This window comes from Neocloeon triangulifer, unplaced genomic scaffold (assembly GCF_031216515.1).
Source record: "Neocloeon triangulifer isolate White Clay Creek 2 clone unplaced genomic scaffold, ASM3121651v1 ptg000015l, whole genome shotgun sequence".
NCBI lineage: Eukaryota > Metazoa > Arthropoda > Insecta > Ephemeroptera > Baetidae > Neocloeon > Neocloeon triangulifer.
The window spans coordinates 3,308,866-3,328,446 of NW_026775557.1; the positions used below are offsets into that span (position 1 = coordinate 3,308,866).

The following is a 19,581-nucleotide window of genomic DNA, read 5'->3' on the forward strand; positions in this document are numbered from 1 at the left end:
GGGGGGTTGAGTAGGCGGGTGGGTTTGAGAAAACGATATCGATACGCCCACCTTTCTTCCTGTCAAAACAAAAATTGTCTGATTTCTGATTTTTTTGTCCTCTTTCCTTGATTTTTATGTCCTGGATTTATCAATGCGGATGCTTTTCAGCAAGCTAGTAAAGCTTATTCACTGGTTTTAAGTAATAAATTTCGAATACGATTAGTAATAATGTTTATGCAGTATATGAAAGAGCTCGAGCAGGTAAACATTCTGATTGCATTTTAAAATTTAGCATTTCTAAATAAACAATCCATTTTCGATAACTGCAGGAGCCGTTTGACGCAGATGAATTTGTTGAGAGACTCGCATGGAGAACGGTATCCTTGACTAAAGACGAAGGCGATCAACAACAGTTTGATCCTATCCTGCTGAACGACACATTTGTTCAGGCCATCAAGTGAGATATATCATAACCTTTTATTATAAAAGACTGATGACTGATTAAATGAAATTGAAGAACATAATTCAAATATCGGTCAAGCGCAGACTGCATTCCGAGACAGCCTCAATTCTGAGAAATTTAATAAAATACATATCAAATTAATAATTACATATGTATGACTAGAGGCTGTTTTGCTCCTCTTTTGGAGGTCATTTTTTGGTTGAGGTGACAGAAAATCGAGCTAATTTTATTGAATAAAAATTTAGAGCAACATTTTTGAAAACCAGAATGTAGAACTAGTGGCAGTATATAATAATATTTATGTATAATCTCCTTTTAACTTTCAGAGATTTGCAACTTCTCCATGAGCGTCAACAGAAAAAGTGTGAAAAACTTGAGAACGAATGCAGAGATGATGAAGGGAGACACTACCAGGCAGTTAGCTCCCTGCTTGAAAAGAACAGAGTAAAAATATTAACCCGGACTATTAAACAAATCGTTCATTTGATTTTCTCATCATGTCCTATTTAGTCTGCAGTCTCCTCTTTTCAAAAGTTGGATGAGCGGATCAACTCGGTGGCAACCAAAGTGCTGCACCTTGGTGACCAACTCGAAAGCGTCAACACGCCTCGCTCAAGGGCTGTTGAGGCTCAGAAGCTAATGAACCACTTTGCTGAATTTCTCGGACCCGGCCCACCCATATCAGATGTGTTCACTGATCCCAGAAAAATTAACGAAGCCGCAGATATTATCCAAAAGCTACATTTAATATCTCAAGAGCTACCCGACAAGTAACATTTTTAACATAAATACTTCAGGGAAACAAACAACTTTTTAACTTCTAAATTTTAAACAATTGTTAACGTTTTAACATCCATTCCGTTAGTTTTATAAATGAGTGAAAATATTTTTTAATTCAGGTTTGACTCGGCAAAGAAGAAGATTGGGAAGCACTACAAAGTTATCGAAGAGCAGCTGATCGAGGACTTTGTGAAGGCTCAGAGGTCTAACAACAAGGCTCGGATGAAAGAAATTGCTGCCATTCTGTACCACTTCAAGAGCTACTCGCAGTGCATTGACGCATTCATCGAGCAGAGCCTCATGGGTGCCTTTACTGGAAAAGATATTTTTGTTTTGGTCATTCCGCTCTGCGAGAAGAATTTTTCTGTAATGAAAGAGGTTTTCAGTAATCCAGAACAAGTTATGGCCAAGTTTGTGCTTAACATATTTGAGCAGCTACAGGTACAAGCAAAATCAATATGCAGTTTGGATCTGTGTGAATTTAACCTTTTTTTAGACATATGTCGTAAGCACTTTGTCCGGCAAACCTGGTTCAGAAAATTACTTGAAAAACTTGGCTGATGCTTATTCTAAGTAAGCTATTTAAAAGAATCCAATTTCATGCTTAAACACAACTTGCTTTTTAAGAACTGTGAAACTGACGGCGGACCTGTCTCGATTTGACATGGGCAGTGATAACTCATATCTGAATATGCTCACCACAAAAACATTCCAAAAGTATCTCGATACTTATGTAAGGCAAGTGCTTTCTTTCATTTCATAAATAAAATAATTATGATAATTATATTAAATTTATTTTAATGTTGTTGTCCAAATTTTTAGTGACGAGACTCGATTGTTGAGAGAAAAATGCTCAAACCTTTTGCTGAACTACTACAATTCTAAAAAGCACCAAAAGAAAGCAATCCAGAGTGGAGGGTAAGTAGACTCTCCAATTTTAAATAAATCTAAAAGCTAATTGAAACGTTGATAAAAGGCATACAAATCACTCAAAACCAGCGGTTTTCTCATGTATTGATTATTTCAATCCGTAACATTATTTTAAAACTGGAGTCCACGTTTTTATGTTTAAATTTTGCAGCTTCCAAGATCTGAGGAGAGACTTGCAAGCAGTAATTGGAACCAGGGCCAACATCAACATTGCCCAAATTGAAAATTACGGAGGCGAAACATTTTTATCAGAGGAGATGGCCATCACAATCTTGCAGGAAAGCAAATTTGCCTTTCACAGATGCCAACTGGTATGTCAACTTTTCATGTAGAGAAGCAAATTAAACAATTTTTATGGTTAGCTCTCAAATTCTAAAGACACTGCAAACTGCGCTTCCCTAATTTTGGAGATTCTGCTGCAATACCTTGTGGTGGAGCACATCGATTATGCTGTTGACTTGGGTCTGCAGGCTGTTCCAATTCCTGAGAGCAAAAACAAACCACAGATCTACTTTTTTGATGTGGTCAGACAATGCAATGCTATAATCCACCTGCTGGAAAAACAGTTCACAGACAGTGTTGTTCCCCTAATTGCGTAAATTAAGCCTATTTTTTCTGGTGCCTTGAATTCCTAATATGACGCTTTAGCTCCACTCCGAAGCATTCCGAGTGCCTTCAAAAGAAAAAGCAGTTGTTGGAACAAATTGAAACCAAACTGGACATAGGCCTGGACCGGACAATCAACGCCATTGTCGGCTGGGTAAAAATATACTTGCAGAGTGAGCAGAAGAAGACAGACTTCAAACCAGAGACTGATGTTGACACCTTGTCTTCACAGGCTTGTTAATCAATTGAAAAATAATGAGGATATAATTTATTTTTAATTATATTTACAGCCCTCCTTGAATGTGGTTCAGTTTATGAATGGAATGACCAAACGGTTCAGAGACAGCTTAGATGGGAAAAATGTGGACAATTTCCTCATGGAACTTGGTGTTCGCTTCCACAGAGTGATTTTCGAGCATCTTCAGCAGTTTCAGTACAACTCTGCTGGTAACTTTACAAACATTGTTTTCTTTGCAAATCTAGGAAATCTGTCTTTCAGGTGCAATGTGCGCAATTTGTGATGTGAACGAGTACAGGAAATGTGTCAAGGCCTATAAGCAGCCACTGGTGGATACCCTGTTTGACTCTCTGCATGCACTTTGCAATTTGCTCCTTGTAAAGCCAGAAAATTTGCAGCAAGTGTGCAATGGAGAGCAACTTGTAAGTTCCATAATCTTCTTAATTTAATCCCAGTTTAAAATATTATCTTTTTAGGCTGGGCTGGACCGGTCAATTTTGCTGAACTTTGTTCAGCTGCGCAGTGATTACAAGTCTCAGAGATTAGCAAATACATTAAAGGGACTGGCTTCTTAATTGTTTTCAGTTTATTTGTAAATAAACTAAATAGAATGTCTTTATATTGAATTATGTTGAAATTTAATAATAACTTAATGTATAATCTGTTTCAAAACTTAATTTTATTTCTTTGACTTGACCTTTCCAGGAAATTTTTCTTTAATTTCATCAGCTATTGTAGGAATGAGCTTAACCAGTTCATCGGAATCCATTTTAAAATCACTGTCAACCCAGACTTTTCTCAGCTCTTGACTAATTAAACCCAGCTGCTTACCATCTGCAAAAATAATTGTTGAATAAATAATACTCTACAAATAATTTGTATTACTTATATCGGACACTTTATCCTTAATCATGTGTCCATTGACTGGAAACCTAGGTACTTCCCAATCTGCTATTTCTTTAGCCATGTGCGACTGTCCTATGTGCAGCAAAAGCTGAACAGTCCATTCTTTGGTGTCCTTAGTCTTGTCCTTGCTCATGGCAACAATAGCTTGGTATGGCCTGAGGGAAACAGTTCCATCGTCACTAAAGCCAATCAAGCCACAGTAAAATTAAGGGTTAATAAAATTAAAGGACTTACAGGTAAAATATTCTCTAACTGAAACTGAAGCATTCCAGAAATTTTGTGTGTCTAAATATTTAAACAAACTTGAGATATGTGATGAGTTCTACGAGACAGAAACTATGAAGAATAAAAATTGGCAATGTGCAATGTTCAGTGATCGCCAAGTGTTTACGAGATTTGCCTGTCACGGGTACCACTATTTATTTTGTAAGAATAAAAATTTTCATTCTCAAGCGACAATAGATTGTGAATGCAAGCACTGCGGTAAGAAATGTTCACAATATCATATTCTTGAATGTAATGAACGAAAACTAAGCCTAAGAGAGGCTGCAAAAATCAAAATTAACTAATTTTGTACTTTGTAATAATTATCGAAACAAGCTTAATTGTAAAATTAATTTTAGGAAGACAAATTAGCTTTAGACACCCGTTGTACACCTAGTTGTGTTCAATAAATACTCTATCTATTAATAAAAATGCATTGTTAGATTAAATTAGGCAATTATCATAAATGGGCAAAAATAAATAAAACAATCTAACTTTAGAGGCTTCATGTCCCACTTCCTCTCATGGTGCTGTGTGATGAAAAGGAGAAGATCTCTCTCGTAGGCGGAAAATTTCAACCTTTTGTGCAGCTCCCATGCCTATTATCAAACTTCGATCATTTTAAAATACCTTGAAATTAATGACAGTACCTCTTCCTGATTGCTGATCAATGCCGAGAGGAGAGTAATTGCGTTGTACTTTTGGTCTTTCAAATTATTCCAAACCAAATTTAGCCTCTTGACGTCTGGATTTTTAGGTAAACCTTCAATAGAAAAATATTATTTCCGTTATTCGATAACATTAACAAGGATTCTTTTACCAATAAACTCTGGTACTCCGACTTCAATCATGACTTTCATGAGATCACATGCAAAGTTGCCCTCCAAAATTCTCTTCAATTCCGTCCAGATCCTCTCTCCCGAAATTCGTGCTAATCCAGATGCATTTTCCTGGATCGCAGCTAAAGTATCTTTATCATGGCTATTTGCATCTTTTGCAATTCTTCCGTAAAATCTAAAAAAGTCACATCAATGTTGCTACCTTTCATTTGATAAAATCCAGTGTACCTAAAGTATCTCAATATTCTAAGGTAGTCTTCCTGAATTCTGGTGACTGCGTCACCAACAAAGGTAACTTTGCTCTCCTTGATGTGCTGAATGCCATTGAAGTAGTCATAAACAGTGCCGTCCATGCCCATGAAGAGACAATTAATAGTCAAGTCTCTTCGGTTGGCATCCAGCTGCCAATCTGTGGTGAATTGGACTTCTGCGTGCCTTCCATCAGTGGTCACGTCTATCCTCAAAGTAGTGACCTAGAAATAAAACTTCTTGTCAGCCACGGAAATTCATTTTTGTTCACGCACGACCCACTTCAAAATTCTCTTTGTCGTTAATTCTTGGTGTGATGGTTCCATGACTCTCGCCTCTGACATTGATCATCCTGATGTTCTCCTTTTCAAACATTTCCTTCATCTGCTCAGGGGTGGCTGTCGTTGCAAAATCCAGGTCGTGCGGAGTGATTCCCATCAACAGATCTCTACTCGGCAAAAACTTTATTATGAGAAATTAATTAAAAAATTTGAAAATACCTGACAGCGCCTCCAGCCACTCTTATCTCGAACCCGTACTTCCTGAACACGTCCAAGAGCGTTTCGAGCTCAGGGGTGCGAATCGGCTCAAGTTGGCGTTGGTCGATTTGCATGGTGATCGGCTCAATGCGTTTGTACTCCATGTTCGGCTTCGCGTGAACGGCGCTGAACGACCAAAATGCAGCCTAAATGTGCAAAATGTATTATGAGAGGTTGAAGAATGAATTGATTATTAAAACTCACTTCACTGTTCTTTGCTGCGGCGAAAATCGACGAGAAAAGCCGCCTGCTCAGCATTACAAAAAGACACAAACCAGCAAGCAAAAAAGCGTGCTGATGTTTACGCGACCATCTGATGGGTTCGGGGCGGCCTCTGATTGGTCGACGCAAGTCCAGGAAAGCGAAATAGCGGGAAGACGGCGTGCAAAACTTTTTTGCGCAGCTAATATTAATTAACCTATAACAAACAAAAACTTGGGAATTTTGCAATTTCGAGGATAAAAAAATTACAATTTTAATCTCACACTAAGAAAAATAATTATACCATTGCAACCAGTTTGAAAGTTCAAATGTTCTAACAATTTTTTTTTTTAAATTAGGCATTTTTATGTTATGTTTTTGAAAATTTTTATTCAAGAAATGTTCGTTTTGTTTCTATTATGACTTATCGCAATATGTCTGCATTATAGAAGATTGATATCTGTATGTATTTCAAAATTTTATTTCCTTTTTCATGTTTATTTATTTTTAATTTCTATTAAGATAAAATACTTACAATCACCAGTGACGTGAATTTTTTTTTTAAATTTATTTACAGCCACAAAGATTACAGCGGAACCATGAATCTTGCACCGTCATAATCACACCGATTTGACTCATTTCCTTTCCGCCTGCTGAAAAAAATTGCTTGGGAATAATTTCCCTAATTGCAACAAAATATAACAGGGGCGCCCAGCCTTGTGCTTAACACGCACTTGCATTTTCATAAAATTTTACAGATAGAAAAAGTTAAGTTGAAAATTTTGGCACAATAGACCAGAGCGTTGATGCTCAAAGGGTAGGGTGGACCGAGTTGAAGAGGACGGAAATAGACACTTTCGGGTTATTTGTGCTTTATGTTGGTTCATCGGCCTCTCTCTTGTGCATTTTGACACATCAAAGAAGGCTCTGCAGCTCTCACTAGATTGATAATTTAATTTTGACTGTGTTAATAATTCTTATTTTATAATTGATTTAAAATTTAATTTTTATGCTAGCAAATTTCTTTTTTTTTATGCTTTATTTGAAACAAATTGTAAATTAAATTTTCCTTTGTCAATGAACACTGTCTAGAAGTTTCTAAAACCAAATCTTTGAATGTCGATCTCTCCTTAAGCTGTCAATCCCAAATTTGTGTCAGTGGCAAACAAAGGGGCCCTTGGTTCACTTTGGTGTGGGTTTGTCGCGCCTATATAACCGCCGACGAGCATTATCACGCTTTATAATGGAATAATATATTTCTCTAGCACCTGCCCAAAAAATCTAGAGCGCCGACGTTGCCGTGCCTACGTCACAACTGCATCTGTTCCGAGTGCGTCGGTCGCAGCGGCGCAACGGCCTCAGCTGGGTGCATCGCAGCTTCGACAGCCATAATACTATAGCAAAGCCACCGCCGCTGCACCCATCTGACCAGCTGAGCATGGACGAGCAGTCTCCGGTGGGCCGAGGCAGAAGCGTCCAGCCGCTCCTCCCGATGACACTGCCCGTCGCTCTTCGGCCTTAGATCCAATTCTTTGCATTCATGAGCTGCTCTGCGTGTTAAAAAGGCTAACAAGAAAAGGAATCACCACCGCTGCAGCCATGGACAAAACACTCGCAGTGGAACAAAGTGAGTTTTCTGACCAGACGATAAGCTCAAAATCTGTTTACCTTTCCTCCAAGAGGATGTATTGTTTGGTTAAAAGATTTTTTGGTAAATATTTTTATTGCAGCGTCTAAAATTTTACTGATTGTAAACAGTTATAAGCGTTCTGTTTACCTTGTTTTTCCTATTGCACAAAAAAATCAATACTATTTCAAGTAAGTTATTTTCCGTTATTTGCTATTTTATAAATAAAAAAAATCACATTTTTAGAAGCGACTACCCAACGTCACCACTAAATTGTGGTTAAAATTTACTTTAAACTTACATTTCTTGACGGATCTAATGTCGTATGTGACAATTTTTATTTTCTATTTACATGCTCCAAACTCCTAATAATACATTTGGCCAGCATTCTTTGGGGAATAGGAATAGCCATATGGATATCAGAAAATATCACACAATTAATTTTTAGAGACACATATTATTAAATTGCAAGATTGGAAGCATATTTTTTAAATTTTAAATATCTATATCTATATAGGTACATTTATTATTCAAATGAAAATTTTATTTTTATATTTATAATAATTGCATTCGTTGTTAGTCATACACTTTAGGGACAAACGTTTGGGATACTTTCAAAACTTGATAAATTAATAAGATAAAAAAAAAATTTAAATACGATAGATTGATTCTTAGAAAATATAGCTAAAATTTATTAAAATTTTGTCAAGTAACATATTATTTAAAAAAAAAAATATGATTTTCAAGGCGAACTTATGATTTTGATGCCAGTTTTAAATTTATTTCTAGACGAAAGTTTATTACATTTCAGTTCAAAAGTAATTTATTGATTTAAATTATTAATGTTGCCTAATCATAATTCTGTCTTTCACATGACTAGATTTTCATTAAATAGTTTCATTTTATTTATCTGTCAACAAGTAGAAACAATCACTTGTATAGCATCAGTGAAGCAAACTGTTAAAAACTATAATGAAATGCCTTTTTATTCAAGTTAAATTTGATAACAATAATAATTAAAAGTTCTCCTTTAATTAATGCTGCTTTTGTTCATACTTGAGTATTATAGCTAGTATTAAAAATAATATATATATGAAAAAAAAAACGATATTTACACGCGGAGACCTTGCACTATAATTCTGATTCCCTCGCTCAGTTGGACATCGTATTGCAATTAAAGCCATTGGGGCAAACAGGATTTATTGTTGCATGACGTTAACGGAGAGTGTGTCTCTTCATTTTCTCTGAATGGCGGTCGTCGGCTTAGCGAAAACGGGGATTATGACGATGACGGGATTATAAAGAATGCAATCCTTAGGCGCTGACCTTGTCTCGCAGCAACTGTTAATTGCTTTTCATTACCGAGTCTGTCAAGTGCGCATGTTTGCCCGTCTCTGTTTGTTTACTATTTTGTTTATGTGTGCAGCTTTCTTCGCCAAATGGGCCACAGAGCGACCATTAATTTGCGCATCAGTGCCAATTAACGCTGCAGACGATATCAGTGCTTTATATAGCAAGCAATTTTTTTCTATGCTCATGCATATGCATCAGGGAAAGTATTTGGGTGCTAATGAATAAACAACAAATAACATCTTGTGTAATTTTAAATAGACATTGAAAAACGCGGCAGGAAAGGAACGTGCTGCATATTCCAAAATGCAAGACAGACGTCACGATCAGCATCTCATTAAAAAAATGTTTTTTTCCCGCACATGCAACTACTTTAACAAGAATAATTAATTTTTTTTTCAAACAAATATTATAAGTAGAGGGCAACAATATTATACAACCATGTAACTCAAATTGAAGATAAAATTATTAAATAATAATAATAAAATATATATCTCTTTGTTTCTTCAACTCCATGGCAAACAAAAGGTCACGGTGTGTGGTACAATTTTGTAGTACTACGTCGTAGAAGCAAAAAAGAATTTGAATGTTTATTTAGTTTTCGTTCTGCAAAAGAAATAAGGATAATAAATTACCCAGCTGAAATAAATAAACATGAGGAAAATCTTGTTCCAAACAAACATTCAATGAAATCTAGCTTGACTTTTAGCTTACAATTAAAAATAAAAAAAAACATCTAAAAAATTAGTTATTTAAACGCCTTCCTCGTCTTATGGTTTCAGTCATTATTTTCACAAGTTTGAAAACAGAGCTGCACTTTACTAGTCCTTATTTGAAAATCATATATTGGCCAAAAAATCCATCTAAAAATTGGTTATTTAAACGTCGTCCTCGTCTATTGGTTCTAGTCTTTATTTTTACAAGTTTAAAACAGAGCTGCACTTTACTAGTCCTTATTTGAAAGGTTTATATTGGCAAAAAAACCATCTAAAAAATTGGTTATTTAAACGTCTACCTCGTCTATTGGTTCTAGTCGATATTTTTACAAGTTTAAAACAGAGCTGCACTTTACTAGTCCTTATTTGAAAGGTATATATTGGCAAAAAATCCATCTAAAAATTGGTTATTTAAACGTCGTCCTCGTCTATTCGTTCTAGTCTTTATTTTTACAAGTTTAAAACAGAGCTGCACTTTACTAGTCCTTATTTGAAAGGTATATATTGGCAAAAAATCTATCTAAAAAATTGGTTATTTAAACGTCTACCTCGTCTATTGGTTCTAGTCGATATTTTTACAAGTTTAAAACAGAGCTGCACTTTACTAGTCCTTATTTGAAAGGTATATATTGGCAAAAAATCCATCTAAAAATTGGTTATTTAAACGTCGTCCTCGTCTATTGGTTCTAGTCTTTATTTTTACAAGTTTAAAACAGAGCTGCACTTTACTAGTCCTTATTTGAAAGGTATATATTGGCCAAAAAATCCATCTAAAAAATTGGTTATTTAAACGTCGTCCTCGTCTATTGGTTCTAGTCGATATTTTTACAAGTTTAAAACAGAGCTGCACTTTACTAGTCCTTATTTGAAAGGTATATATTGGCAAAAAATCTATCTAAAAAATTGGTTATTTAAACGTCTACCTCGTCTATTGGTTCTAGTCGATATTTTTACAAGTTTAAAACAGAGCTGCACTTTACTAGTCCTTATTTGAAAGGTATATATTGGCAAAAAAACCATCTAAAAAATTGGTTATTTAAACGTCTACCTCGTCTATTGGTTCTAGTCGATATTTTTACAAGTTTAAAACAGAGCTGCACTTTACTAGTCCTTATTTGAAAGGTATATATTGGCAAAAAATCTATCTAAAAAATTGGTTATTTAAACGTCTACCTCGTCTATTGGTTCTAGTCGATATTTTTACAAGTTTAAAACAGAGCTGCACTTTACTAGTCCTTATTTGAAAGGTATATATTGGCAAAAAAACCATCTAAAAATTGGTTATTTAAACGTCGTCCTCGTCTATTCGTTCTAGTCTTTATTTTTACAAGTTTAAAACAGAGCTGCACTTTACTAGTCCTTATTTGAAAGGTATATATTGGCAAAAAATCTATCTAAAAATTGGTTATTTAAACGTCGTCCTCGTCTATTGGTTCTAGTCTTTATTTTTACAAGTTTAAAACAGAGCTGCACTTTACTAGTCCTTATTTGAAAGGTATATATTGGCAAAAAATCCATCTAAAAATTGGTTATTTAAACGTCGTCCTCGTCTATTGGTTCTAGTCTTTATTTTTACAAGTTTAAAACAGAGCTGCACTTTACTAGTCCTTATTTGAAAGGTATATATTGGCAAAAAATCTATCTAAAAATTGGTTATTTAAACGTCGTCCTCGTCTATTGGTCCTAGTCGATATTTTTACAAGTTTAAAACAGAGCTGCACTTTACTAGTCCTTATTTGAAAGGTATATATTGGCAAAAAAACCATCTAAAATATTGGTTATTTAAACGTCTACCTCGTCTATTGGTTCTAGTCGATATTTTTACAAGTTTAAAACAGAGCTGCACTTTACTAGTCCTTATTTGAAAGGTATATATTGGCAAAAAAACCATCTAAAAATTGGTTATTTAAACGTCGTCCTCGTCTATTGGTTCTAGTCTTTATTTTTACAAGTTTAAAACAGAGCTGCACTTTACTAGTCCTTATTTGAAAGGTATATATTGGCAAAAAAACCATCTAAAAAATTGGTTATTTAAACGTCTTCCTCGTCTATTGGTTCTAGTCGATATTTTTACAAGTTTAAATCAGAGCTATTGTTTAAATGTGTGTGTCTTTTTTTAATCCAGTCACTGTCCTTTTGTTATTGTTTTTTATTTATCCTAATTTTTACGTTACGTTGTTTTATATTTCCCAACTTTTTTTTTTAATTTACTTATTCACGTAATTTAAATCTGTTCTCGATTTTCAGAATGTATACCAACCGCAAATATACATTTGCTGGAATGAGACAATGATTTAAAATGTTTAATACAAAACTTTTTTTTAAACATCGTTAATATAATTAATGAATCGCGATACGGTTATGCTTATTAATTATTAGGCAGTGTAAAAAATGATGCTGATTTTTTAATCACGTCATTTCTTTTCATTGCTTCGACCGATGTTAATCTCAATTGCTGCCTCTGGGATTTTGACTCAGCGGGTAGCACCACATAAAAGACGATTGAATGGAGCTATTGAATGCGCGACTACTCACTTGGTCGCATCATTCGCATTATGCAATTGAAACGTAATGAGCGGATTCACTTCAGGGACTTCAAATTGTTTAATGAGCCTGGATGTGTTTAAAGAATTGCGTCAGCAAGACGCGCAGCCGACAGGCAAAAGAAAAAATCAAATATTTGTTCATTCACACTCCACAAGTTTGCCGAGTGACCAGATCACCTCCTGATCACATGGATAGAATTTGAATGAAACTTATATTATGTAATACCGAAAAAATGGTGCAAAAAGGTGAAAATATTTTGATGAATATTTGCTACACATTTTATTTTTATCAATAAAAATTGTATTCAAACTTGCAAATTTTAAATATTATGTAAGATTTTAGCAAATTTCAAATAAAATTTTATTAATTCCATATGAAAAGGAAATAAACTTTTTTAAGACACAAACATGACGCTACACAAAATTGATATCGTAAAATATACCCTCGCACACTTTTCAATTATATTGAGCGAAATGTATAAGTGAAGTTAAAATGTGTATAATTGCGATTATTTCAATTGAGATATTTTTGTTTGCAGACAAAGAGACTGAGGAGCGTTCGAGGCTAGGATGTCGGCACTTCGTGGTGTTGATGCTGTTCCTGGGGATGGCCAACGCTTATGTAATGCGCACCAATATGTCTGTGGCGATTGTGGCCATGGTGGAACACCCAAAGTTGCCGAGCCACGGCGATTTGCCGGCGGGCGAGCTGTCCGAGTGCGAGCAAATTTGGCACGCAAACAATTCTGCCCGAAAGGTATAACAACGTAAGCCTTGTGTATTCTCAGAAGTTGCCTGACTAATTAAGACCATTTTGAACAATTTGCACGGATAATTATAATAATTATACAAAGCAAATAATAGCTAGGTATTATATAAGGAGTGACTGCGCAAAAATAATTGCGGAGAATTTATTTAATAATATTACTTTAAAAAAGATTTTTTGTTTGTTTGACAGTGAATATAAATAACGTAGAGGTCAATGTGGCAGATCATGAGCGAGTTAAAAATAAACCAGGCAACCTTGTACTTTGCCAAATCAGGTCAAATTTGCAGCTCGGCAATCCAGACCGATTTATTTTGGGCGATCATTTCACAAAAAAGTAGCCTTTAAAGTTTTTGAGGGAAAGGCAACAACACAATGATAATCACGTATGCAGACAGGTGGCCCTTTTGACCATGACACGCCGGCAAGGCAAGCAAAGAACTTATTCATTGATACGCTTTTTATTTTTAGAGTGCGAATCAACACCGCGCACGAAATCGACGGAACTGTTTCCTCACTTTAAACTTTTCATTTTTATAGAACGCACACACTTTGTAAGGAGCGTGCTTTTCATGAGAGACGTGAGTGAAAGAACCTGCAGCACCATCAAACGCTCCAAAAGTTTTGAAATCACATAATAATTATATCTTGATACTTGAGATCCTTTTTTTGCTGTCACGAACAAATTCATAGATGCAGCTTTGAGGTCGTAATTTTTGCCCGTCTTATCAAGTAAAGCTCATTTGATTTCAAACACAAAAAACGAGCTTATCCTGTTTCTATTAACATCATCCGGCATGAACAAGATTTTGTTTTAATAGATTATGGACCCTTGTTGTGTCTGAAGTAGGCATAGATAAGCGCGCAGTATTTGATTCATGTTATCTGTTATAGTCTGTATTTTATTATTTGTTCTACTCAAGTCATACAAACAAAATTGAAATTGGAAAAATGAGCAGAAAGAGGTCTGTTAAAACGCCCGACATCAAAAGAGACGCGGCTGCCACACTATATTGGAAAAAAGAACAATTACGAACACTTTAAAATAGCTGCCACAAAAATACTGCTTATGTTAATTATTATTGTGTTTATTTGTCCACATTAAATTGTTCAAAATAATTTGTTTCATTAAAGAGGATTTTTTGGACTAAAAGGCACCACTACTGGCAAGAATTTTGCTAGAAATCTTCAACTCTTGTTTTTTATTATGTTTTTATTGTATTATTGAATTATATAAAATTAAATTAATATTTGTTTATTTTCAATAAAAACATAATAAATACTTTATTTAAAAAAAGTGATATGTAACATATTAATTATTCTCTGCATCAGCTCTGCATTAGTTTTAATGTTTTTTCAAATTAAATTACTGATTTATTATCATAGATTTGCAAAACAGCGTAGGAATTCTTTTCCTAAAATCACCCAATTTGAGGAAATCTTGTAAATATCTTTATTAGTTTCTAAAACAGAAAAGAGACCAACTTGAGCGGCAAAATAATTTTATTGTTCAAGTTTTTCTTGTTTATTAAAATTCAATCCCTTTCTAAGCAGAATATTTATGCTATAAAATTGTATTTAAAACCTTTTTTTAGAGTCTGATCGCGGCGGTGACCGAGGATTCGTCTTCCCCAGCACCTCTGCAAACGCCGCACCTTGAAGGACGCTTCCCATGGGACAGCAAGGAGCAGGGCTTTGTCCTGAGCGCCTTCTTTTACGGCTACGTTCTCACGCAGATCCCGTTCGGACTGATGGCCAAACGCTGGGGATCACTTCGCTTCCTCGGCTACGGGATGCTTCTCAACTCGGTGGTCGGCCTTTTGGTGCCGTTGGCCGCCAAACTCGGCGGCCGCAACTGGCTCATCATCGCCAGATTCGTCCAAGGACTCGGAGAAGTACGTTTGACTTTATTTAAGAACTTAATCTTTCCCACGGTGCAATTTTTAATTAATTCAGCCAGGCGTGCGAGATTAAATAATTTTTTTTCTGGTCAACCACAGGGTCCGATTGTGCCGTGCACGCACGCTTTGCTGGCCAAGTGGATTCCTCCTGGTGAAAGGAGTCGGATGGGTGCCGCCGTTTACGCAGGTTATTAGACAACTTCCTCCTGCCGCCTTTGGGTCAAAATTTGCGAATATCAACTAAATTTCATAATATATTGATGTGACTCGTGTGCTAAAATCTTGCGCGGTGTAGAAACCGGATTTGGTTGGAATTGTTTACGAGCTTTGTTAAAACATCAGGGTGGTAATTTAATGAGGGGAGAACACGACGGAGTTGATTAATAATATTAAAATTGGAACTCACTTAACCACTTTCGATTTCCTGCTTGAAATGTGATACACGTTTAAAAAATATAGACCAACACTTAACATTGTAAGATAAGTACGGTAGCAAATTGAGCAATTAAATGTAAAATGACTTGAAAAAATTGATATCGAAGTATCAGATAATTTGCTTTTAATAATAAGGAATTGAGCACGCTAAAAAGAAAATATTATATATTGCAATTTTTATTCAAAGGTTTAAATAAGGTTCACCCACTTTTAATTAAGTTTCTTTTGTTTTTATCAGAGAAATAAATTTTATTTTTATTTTTAGGAGCCCAATTTGGAACTGTGATATCTTTGCCATTGAGCGGAATATTGTGCGCCTCACAATTCGGATGGCCGTCTGTTTTTTACGTCTTTGGCGCTGTCAGCACCGTGTGGTGCTTGTTCTTCTTGTGGTTTGTCAGGGAAGACCCTGAGCACGACGACAGATTGTCCACTTATGAGAGGAACCTGATCAAGAGGACTCTGGGCGACGTGTCCAAAGAAAAAGTAAAATTCAACACTCAAATTTGTTTACTATCCCCTTGCTTATTCTTAAATAGAAAATTTATTATTTTGCCCCGTCTAACAATTTTTTCTTTTCTTGGTGAAATGTTTTTAAGGGAAGGTATAATAAATAATATTAAAGTATTAACTATATTTTTCAGGACCCATCTTTGATTCCTTGGAAGTCAATTGCGACCTCGCTACCCTTCTGGGCGATCCTCCTGGCGCACATGGGCCACAATTACGGGTACGAAATGCTGATGACCGAACTGCCATCATTCATGCGACAGGTTTTGCATGTTGACATTACCCAGGTGAGAGACTAATTGCAACGAATGCAGAGCCAACTTTCTTCTGCTTTTTTTTTGTGCTTTCAGAATGGCATTTTGTCTTCACTTCCTTATGTTGCCATGTGGATCTTTTCAATAGTGGCGAGTTGCGTGGCCGATTGGCTTATAATTTCAGGCCGCCTTACGCTCACCAGCACTAGAAAGGTCTTCAATTGCATTGGTAAGGCACAAAACGTTTTGTTACACAAAAAAAAATCTGAAAACTCCGGACTTTCTATTCTAGGTCAGTTCGGACCAGCCGTGGCAATGCTGGGCGCCGCCTACGCCGGCTGCAACCCGGCGGTGACTGTCGCCCTTTTGACCTTGGGCGTTGGACTCAACGGAGGAATCTACTCGGGCTTTAAGGTGAACCACCTGGACCTTTCGCCCTCCCTGGCTGGCGTGCTGATGAGCATTACCAATTGCTCGGCCAACATGGCTGGATTGTTAGCGCCTCTTGTTGCTGGATATGTGACACACAACAGGGTGAGTTTATTGAGCTTTGAATATTTTTAATTCAATTACAAATATGTGCAATATCTACGGATTGGAACACATAATTAATTTAAATTTTTGATATATATTATTTTCCTAAAATCTTTGGGATTAAATACTAAAATATTTTGATCTCGTACAGATATTAAATTTTCAACTTACTATTATTATTGTTTACTTGTCAATATTTTGCATTTGCATTCAAATTTTAAAAACAATTTATATGTGAGAAAAAAAAGAATTGCCAGACAAAACGGCACCACAACTAGTGAAAAAACCATGAAATTTTATGTTAAATAAAAAAAATTGTATTTTAATTTATATTTATGATTATTTAATTCGGTATATTCTATTTATTCAATCACATAATATTAAACTGTGTACAAATAAAATTATAAAAAAGGAAAGAAAGGGTATTGCAAAGGTCGGCTGAAACGCCCAACATAAAAATGACACAGCCACACCGCGTTCAACCCACACTATGGAAATTTTATTATTTCAGAAATCTTTTACTGTTTATACAGTTCATGATTATGTAATAGCAGTAGTTGAGTTTAGCAGAGCGCGAGATTGGATTTCAATAAGAATAGTCATAATTACGCGGAGTTTTCATCACTGCTCTTTAAGTAGCCAAGATTTGCAAAATATTTCTCACACATACGCTGCTAAATCAATGCAAATGAGAAAGTGTCCCCGCCGGAACGGATCCAACGGCGGCGACACGCTCTACGTCCGACTTGATTGATTAAAATTAGATTACCGCTTCAATCGCGCTGGAATTAATATCATTATGAACCCGTTATGACACCCAAGGAGAACGCATTATTTATTTTAATCTTAAGTGCAGAAAAGAAACGCATTCAGCAAGATTGAGATTGACATTCAGTTGCGTTGGCTTACTGACGGGCAAACATTTAGACAGGTGAGAGGCGAGCACACACGCCTTTTCATTGATCTCACACATTTTTCTTCCTTCGGGGCTACAAGCAATCAATGTGCGGTGTATGTGTTTGCGGTGCGTGCCCCTAAGGTAAAATGGCACAATTATTTATCAGTTAAAATTGAAATTGTGCAACCAATTAAGAAATTTTAAGTTGTAAGAAAATCGTTCTCTTGATATTTAAGCCCTGTTTATATTATTTTAAAATTTATATTTGTATTTCATTGATCTTTGGTCTTTTTTAAACAACAAACGTGCTTAGCAGGCAATTTTAATGGAATATAATAAAGAAAGTAATGCAAACAGTTTCTTCTTCAAAATTTTTCTTAAAAAATTAATGCTCACCCAAAATCTGAGCATATATGCCCGACGTCGAGCCCATAAGCATGCGTGAAAAAACCAGTTCTCCGCGCTTGCTGCGGAAAAAGACCTTTACAAAGGTGCTTTCATTTTGACGGCGTTTTATTTTCGTCAAAAAGTTTCTTTCTCTCCGCAGACGCAATAATTGCGCGAATCAGGTCACTAAAACTGAAAATAGTCTTTACTGAAACCCTTTCATTATTTCGCAATGCTGGACTGAAAAGCGGTCAAATCGTTTAAAAATAGTAAAAATGAAATAAATATTATTCTTAACATTTAATCTTTATTTCCAGCCAACTCAAGCTGCGTGGCGGACCGTTTTCTTCACGACGTGCAGCGTTTACTTGGTGTGCGGACTTTTCTACGTACTGACGTCCAGCGGCAAACGCCAGAAGTGGGACACTTCCGAGGACAAAGGCGAGGATAAGGATCAGGACGTCGACGCGTCTCCGAACAAAACCGATGCCCCTGCCGCCGTTTGACACATTTCTCTGTTTAAATTATAAACCAACCAAAGTCTTAAAAATTATAATTCAGCTTTTATACATTGTGTTTTGAGTAAAGATTTTTTATATTACATGTTGTTTTGAAAACAAAAGCGGAGCTTTCTTCGATCGAACTTGAGCTTGAAAAGGAATAAAGTCATTGCTTATCGTTAGTTAAAATGCACCGAGTGTCACTTTTGTTTTGATTGTGAATCAAGCAATTCAATTGGTTGAAAATCATTTGACTTTCTAACGACATCTTCTTCTTAACAACTATATAGAGATTAAAGCGGGTTTACAAATTACATGCACTTTTTTTTAAACAACTATGAAAGTGAGAAGCAGTTTGAGATTTAAATAAATTACGAAGAATTAACGATTTGCTCTCATTTGCATTTCGTTTATGATTTTTGAAGAGTTTTCATACACGCATATATAATACATTCCTGAACGGAACTTGTCAGTGTTTACTCTCGCCGATAAACATGTAGATAATTAAAGTAATTTATGCTTTTGTATCTGGGCTTTCTATGAAGGAAAAACTCATTACTCGAATGGCGACACTTTGATGTATGTTTATTAATCTGTATTTCTGCTTGGACGCCTGCATGATATGTTACTCGCCGCCGTGCCAAACACATCGAGCATTTTTCAATGTTATTACGTAATATTTTTTACCAACACCCTACAGATTCGAATCAGTCTTTTGCGCACCAAAATATTGTATACCTGTCTTATTGTTAAAAGAAAGTTTTTGATGATTTTTTTTTAAGCAAATAAAGCAAGTTTTGAAACTAAAGCAGTTTGATTTTACTAATGGTTTCATTTACTTTGGAGGTCTATTCAAAATGACGCAGCAATTTTCATTCATCAGTTAACAACGCTGTGGGCCAATTCAAAAGTGGCCGAGTCTCGTCTCCTATTATTTATACGTCGCTACAATGATTTGAAGTTCAAACAACAAACAAAATTCTAATTTTTAATTCGCTGAAATATGTTTAATATTGTTCAACAAAATCATTTCGTAATTAAGTAATAAATAAAGCAAATATATCACCACAAGAAAGAAACTTGATTTCCGATCTCCGGAGGTGGCTTAAAATAAAAAGCATAGCCCAGTGCCAAGCGTAAACAAGTAATAAATTTACTTT

General features: G+C 35.5%; 3 protein-coding genes across 4 annotated transcripts in view; 2 read left to right on the forward strand and 1 right to left on the reverse strand.

The window, feature by feature from the left end:
• The first annotated feature begins 20 nt into the window (after positions 1 to 20).
• Positions 21 to 3,689, forward strand: LOC132202333 (exocyst complex component 5). Its single transcript, XM_059629179.1, has 14 exons — positions 21 to 243; positions 312 to 439; positions 772 to 889; positions 956 to 1,215; positions 1,345 to 1,666; positions 1,722 to 1,798; positions 1,853 to 1,963; positions 2,048 to 2,143; positions 2,307 to 2,466; positions 2,518 to 2,750; positions 2,804 to 2,993; positions 3,052 to 3,208; positions 3,261 to 3,421; positions 3,476 to 3,689. The coding sequence occupies exons 1-14, from the start codon at positions 211 to 213 to the stop codon at positions 3,572 to 3,574; spliced, it is 2,145 nt and encodes a 714-aa protein (XP_059485162.1). The 5' UTR covers positions 21 to 210; the 3' UTR covers positions 3,575 to 3,689.
• The window catches only part of LOC132202335 (CCA tRNA nucleotidyltransferase 1, mitochondrial), a 45,966-nt gene continuing 30,046 nt past the window's right edge, over positions 3,662 to 19,581 (reverse strand). Inside the window, exons 4-12 of one of the 2 annotated variants that reach the window (XM_059629182.1) lie at positions 6,001 to 6,214; positions 5,758 to 5,942; positions 5,540 to 5,705; positions 5,237 to 5,481; positions 4,990 to 5,183; positions 4,820 to 4,932; positions 4,665 to 4,768; positions 3,885 to 4,084; positions 3,662 to 3,833 (exon numbers count right to left, since the gene is read on the reverse strand). In XM_059629182.1, coding sequence (XP_059485165.1) covers positions 3,679 to 3,833; positions 3,885 to 4,084; positions 4,665 to 4,768; positions 4,820 to 4,932; positions 4,990 to 5,183; positions 5,237 to 5,481; positions 5,540 to 5,705; positions 5,758 to 5,942; positions 6,001 to 6,054 — 1,416 coding nt within the window. In that variant the 5' untranslated portion in view covers positions 6,055 to 6,214 and the 3' untranslated portion in view covers positions 3,662 to 3,678. Of the gene's footprint in view, positions 3,834 to 3,884; positions 4,085 to 4,664; positions 4,769 to 4,819; positions 4,933 to 4,989; positions 5,184 to 5,236; positions 5,482 to 5,539; positions 5,706 to 5,757; positions 5,943 to 6,000; positions 6,215 to 19,581 lie in introns of those variants that run through there. The other variant, XM_059629181.1, reaches the window with a different exon arrangement.
• LOC132202334 (putative inorganic phosphate cotransporter) lies at positions 7,358 to 19,245 on the forward strand. The gene is made up of 9 exons (XM_059629180.1): positions 7,358 to 7,624; positions 12,776 to 12,993; positions 14,598 to 14,897; positions 15,003 to 15,090; positions 15,604 to 15,824; positions 15,983 to 16,135; positions 16,199 to 16,331; positions 16,395 to 16,636; positions 18,239 to 19,245. Exons 1-9 carry the CDS (start codon positions 7,597 to 7,599, stop codon positions 18,425 to 18,427), a joined length of 1,572 nt encoding a protein of 523 aa, XP_059485163.1. The 5' UTR covers positions 7,358 to 7,596; the 3' UTR covers positions 18,428 to 19,245.